Source organism: Haemaphysalis longicornis, unplaced genomic scaffold (genome assembly GCF_048455015.1).
Source record: "Haemaphysalis longicornis isolate Haplotype H1 unplaced genomic scaffold, Haemaphysalis longicornis Haplotype H1 scaffold_2, whole genome shotgun sequence".
In the NCBI taxonomy this organism is placed as follows: domain Eukaryota; kingdom Metazoa; phylum Arthropoda; class Arachnida; order Ixodida; family Ixodidae; genus Haemaphysalis; species Haemaphysalis longicornis.
This window is the reverse complement of record NW_027526295.1, coordinates 273,108,074-273,113,391: the sequence shown is the minus strand read 5'-3', so window position 1 is coordinate 273,113,391 and position 5,318 is coordinate 273,108,074. Positions and strand designations below refer to the sequence as shown.

Sequence of the window (5,318 nt, the reverse complement as noted above, 5' to 3'; positions counted from 1 at the left end):
TCTTTACATTTCTTTTTTATTAAAACTTCCAAAATACAACGTTAATGTATTTTTTGCCGGTAAACCTTGGTGGTACGGGAAACGTGTCTATGCATAAGCCCATTTCATAAGGAAGATGTTTCAGTGATGCTGCTTAGGGTAATGGTGCCGTCTGTTGCACGCGCAACGAAGTTCTACCATTACCGAGGCTGGAGATCGCATTTCGCGGTCATCATCACCAGATTGCGTACACGTGCAATGATCTTCTTTGGTGACCCTAAATCTAGCCAATAACACGAATCAATAATATTTTTCTGCAGTTTCTAAAGAACCCACATTCACTTCTTGAGCTACCTTTCCTTCTATCTTTTCATTTCCCCCTCTTTCCTTTTTTTATTAGCACAACCTCAGGTGATTTTTTTTATCAACGCGTTGCAGTCAATCAATTATACTTGGCTGAACTTCCTAAACCAGACTGTTTCCTGTGCCTCGCTCCACTGCCACAGTAAGGACGGAGCATAGGATGCATTCATGAACGCCGCCAACTCATGAGGTCTCCGAAACTGTTCCGGACACGTACAGCAAGAACAAAGGTCGCGCCAGTAGCGAGCACTTTGCTTGTTTGCTTGTTTGGTTGTATTAAATATGTATTTTTATACCCTCCGCTGTGCATTTGAAGCCGAGGAAAGTAGGGCCGTTCACACCCACCCCCACCCCCGGTCCCCCCCTCACAGCAAGCCTTCCGATTTAGAAACGTCAACACAAAACACGCTCTTATGACCGGCAAACGCGCGGCGCACCTCAGCAACTTTTAATTTTTTTCCCAGCGTGTGCACGAGACCTTACTACGAAACGTCTGATAGTATGAGCTAAGGAAAGGATAACGCCAATAAACACGACAGCGCGTAAGCGTGCTGCGCGCGATGCGTATACAACCATATAATGCAAAGTGCCGGCGTCTACAGAAAGCGCACTATGCAAATATGCGCTCGGCCACTAGCAAAAAAAAAAAAAAAAAGGGTGACCAATAGCGCAGAGGACCTACAAACGCTTCAATAATGCATTTCAGCACCTTAACAATGACCGGAATTCAGACAGGCTAACGAAAGAATCGGCACACTTTGCCAAGTTTGCAAGATTGCTTTATGTGCTGCGTGTAACAAACAGCAACTGGTCAATTGGGGCTACCTAACCGAGCAGCATTTCACAGTTATTTCTAACAACTCCAGTTGCGCACAATTTTTGTGGTGGATGTGGGCTGAAATAAAAAAAAAACACAGTGCACTGAGCAAAATTGGCTATTATTATTTAATACCGCAAAAAGGAGGAATTATGGTATACTTGGTCTTGATCTATACTTCAGTGGCCGTTCAGTGACAGCAATATTACTGTCCACGCCACCTTCTACTTTGGTAGTGCCTGACACCGTCACACCGCAGTGGGTCGCATTCAGCTGTACGAGGTCCTTCATGCCGTAGTTGTAGAAATTGCAAATGTGCTCGCACGCATACTCTCTCTGGCCGTTCCTCTTTTTAAACCACACTTTTACGAACCCATCCAAAGTTACGGTTGCTGTCCAGGAGACCATCTTGATGACAAAAGAAAAAAAAAACATTTCGTGAAGCGATTCGTTTTGAACCCAGTAAAGAGCAACTGAATTTGAGAAATTTGTAATTTGTACATAAAGGATACTTGGACCATGAATATTCCAAGAGATATAAAATTACTTGATATTTATGGTTCTTTAAACATTTGTGTCGGGACAAGGGTGTTTTCCTAGAAACAAAATCAAACGCTTCCCTCTGTCGACAAACCATGTAGACAAAATCATTTGAACAAAAACTAAATTAACCTTTCACGTTGCCTCTTCTCTTGAGCTCCTCCCTATTGTGACGGTTGCAACCTCACCGAGTTAACATCCACTGCGAAAACAAATGCTGGTAGAAGGCAAGCCACACGCCAGCCGCAAGGCCAGCACCAGCCAGACGTAATACGGAAATCCCATAATGGCTTTGACGAGAAAGTAAGTCAGATTGGACAAAGTCGCCACCCTAACGTAAACGTATATCCCTTCGTAAAAGGGAACAGCAAGCACGCTATTTTGCCATAAACGTACCATTTTCGACTCGACAATCACCCATAAAACGTGCACAGACTTCTGAGGCTTCACTGTGAACGTGTCTTGCACTTTGAACGTCTCCGATTCGCTTGTCGTCTTTGTTGTCCTTGTACGAATATCGATCACGATATCAAGTCCTGTGCCTGCCTTGATTGCCACGCCCAACCCTTCTGAGGCGGGTATTTGAGCCGAAACATGACCTTTCAACGTTGTACGCACACCCTTGAGAACTTGTGTGGTGACAGTAGTCGTACGCTCCGTTTCTTGAGACAGCTGCACATGCAGCGACTCTTTCTTCTGGCCATTGTGGTACCATTCGTCTAGTGCGGTCGCTCCGTTCTGTTCCACAGAAGTGCCTCCCTGGAAGGCCACTCGTGTGTCATACATCTTGACAGGAGGGCTGCATGAAAAAAAAATACGGCTCAGAGAATGCGAGTCAGATAGAGACAAATATTTCTGCTGCAAAGAAAGTTTTCGGCATTGAATATATAGTGTTAGTTATCCGAGCTACAGGCTCGAAAACTTCGTTTTTGTATCCGATGCGATGCGGCGAAATTTTATGCACTATTCTCTCAAATCTTAGAGTGATGCTGTATGCAGCTGCCCAAAAATGGCTCAATCATGCCCGGTAAGCGCACGTGAAAACGCCATGAGAGAAGGCAACTTTTCCGAGATTGCCCTAAAGCTAGCAACAGTGCATTTGAGAAAAATATTCAGAATGCTTGATCCACTATAGAGACGATCGAAAAAAAAAATAACATTGCTCCAATTCACACTGTGAAAGTGGTTGGAAAGCAAAGCTGTAAACGACACCCAGAACAATTTCCCATGCGACGTCACTTGAATTCACACAGGTGGCTTTATAAGGAGTTATACCAGAGATTCTGCCTTCCGTTACCTAGCATTCGGCGGGGCGGTGCCCCGAACGCAGAAGCGTCGGCAACGGCCGGGCTAGAGTGGCGGACGCCGCCGCTGTAGCCCGGCCGCGCGAAGGCGAAAAGAAAACGGCGAGGAGCGTCATTCGAAGGGTGAGACAGCGGAACCTAGCCATCCTGCTGAGCTAGCTCGGGGCTACACCAACGCGCTACACAAGCACGGACACCGACATAATTCGGCATGTGAGCTTAGGGATTCACATCTTATACCGATTTAAACTAGTTAGTTTAGTAAGTTTGATAATTGCGAGAAAGCTGTGGGGACTCATATAATCGCTATTCATCAGAACCAATTTCTCCTTTCGCCTTTTATATTACCTGTTAAACACAACCGAATTGGTATTAAACAATTGAGAAAACGGAGTCCCATTCGTGGCAGGCAGTGCGTTTGTGGGAAGCAGTGCGTGGCAAGCAGTGGTTGTGCTTGTTTCGCGGCGAGTTCTCTGTATGTGGTCTCTATACATTTTGTTTTCGTACCCTGCAAACCAATCTTGAACCTATCTCTGCCCTATGACCACTTAATTCCTTCGTGTCCGGGTTACCCAGGAGGTGCTGTCGAACAATTTAATCAAGCCGTGCGGAGGAAGCGAGCAATGAACGCGAAGCTGTGCCTGAACAGTCCCAAAACAACCGTCGCTAAAGCAGACGACAATGGCGAGTCGCGCCGATGCGCCCGCCCGCACGAGCGCGCGGGGAACGCTGGGTAAATTCGCCACGCCATCTACACTGTGCTCCGCGAGTGAAAACCTCCCTTCCCTCTGCAGCCGCGTTGGAAGTTTCTTGTCTCGCATGCCACTAAAGAACCGTTGGCTGGTAGAGGTAGACAGCTTTGATTTAAAATCATGTGACAGATGGCCGCCGAGAGGACTCTATCGTAACGTCCACATTCATTTACTCCCGATAGTCCAATTAATTACCCTTGAAGTTACAAACAGTTCCTTGCCCATGGTTACAAAAGTGGCTGTACTTCGCGTTTTATCGGAACTATGCCGAAAAAAAATCGTATAATTTTGGACGGTTCGAACAACTCGACAAACGAGGGAGGTTTTATTTCTGGAGATCGAAACTTCAAATAAATTTTTTGTGGCACATACGTCTGCTTACCTCCTTTCAATGCGAAAGCATGAGGGGTTCCCCAGGCATATCTTATAAAGCGCTTCTTTCGTTCTACTTATTGTTTACGGCTCTTCCTTCGGTTCCCCTACTTGGTGTTCTGGCCCTCCTCGCTGCATTCATCGCGTCGTGTGATTCGGCATTGTCGGCATATTCCCGTGGTCGGCCGCGAATAAACGCTGGAAAAGCTTGTGGTACATCGGCGGTAGAAGCATTTTCGTTCCCAAGCACGGTGGGAATCACTTGTAGCAAGGCCCCGAAAAACAACCCATAGAAAACCGGGGCTTGTGAATGGGGGCGGACAACATGATGGCCAGCGCGCCCTAGGCGGGCCATGTAGATAGGTCTAACTGCACACCCGGTCAGAGCTCTTCAAGGCTTGCTCCAAATGCGAGAGGAGCGAGAAGGGGGAAAGTAATTGTGGGGACACTCGCCGAGGGAATAGTGGGTACCTTGTTCGAGGCCAGGAAGGCACAGAGATTTAGCAAGGGGTTGGTGCCGTAACGGATAGTTTGGAGGAAGGTGGTGTGAGTTTGGAGCAGGCACCAGTGACAAGCGGCCTCGTGGGTGAGCGTAGGAAGAGGGTGAAGATATACCGTGCAGAGAAGGCGAAGTGTTGGGTACAAGAATAGAGCACCTGAAAAGTGGGAATCCCAGGGATAGAACGAAAGATGGGCCTGCTCGGGGGACAAGAGCCCGAAGTGAATACTTTGCAGCTTCATTGGCTTCTCTGCCTATCTGGGCCGCGGTCGAAAGCAGGGTGGGAGGATGCTTATGGGAAATATTTTTAGTGGCGTTTGCGGAAAGTATCCCCACAGACAACTCGCGAATCACTGATTAAAAGCCCGAAAAGATGACTCTGTGTTTTGGGAACTGTACTAAGGCAACGGCGATGGCCTCCTCCACCGTAGTGGTTGCTGATGTGCATAGAAGTGTGAGTGCGTCTAGAGGGGGCCGTCGCGCGACAAGACTATGGTTGTGAGGAAGGCTGGTTTATTGCGGTTCTTCGCCGCGTGCAGATGAAGCGAGTAAGGAGTGAATGTGCGCAGACTTGGATAGGCAGAAGGGTGGCACTTTACGCAACTGCTTGTCCCCAGGGTCCTCTGTGGCTGGGGTGCACCTATTCTTCTCACGTGTACCATCCCGTGCTCCTGTTACCCATTGGCTGCAGT

General features: G+C 47.7%; 1 protein-coding gene across 1 annotated transcript; it reads right to left on the bottom strand.

Moving 5' to 3' along the window:
* Positions 1 to 1,256: 1,256 nt before the first annotated feature.
* LOC144167793 (uncharacterized) lies at positions 1,257 to 2,493 on the bottom strand. Its single transcript, XM_077696969.1, has 2 exons — positions 2,096 to 2,493; positions 1,257 to 1,567 (listed from the first exon to the last, which is right to left on the bottom strand). Exons 1-2 carry the CDS (start codon positions 2,483 to 2,485, stop codon positions 1,310 to 1,312), a joined length of 648 nt encoding a protein of 215 aa, XP_077553095.1. The 5' UTR covers positions 2,486 to 2,493; the 3' UTR covers positions 1,257 to 1,309.
* Positions 2,494 to 5,318: the final 2,825 nt, after the last annotated feature.

Excerpts from the sequence above, each read along its gene's own strand:
- LOC144167793 (XM_077696969.1), bottom strand. The coding sequence starts at position 2,485 with ATGTATGACACACGAGTGGCCTTCCAGGGAGGCACTTCTGTGGAACAG. Across the intron at positions 1,568-2,095 it reads TGATTGTCGAGTCGAAAATG|ATGGTCTCCTGGACAGCAAC; the intron begins GTACGTTTATGG and ends TTTGTCATCAAG.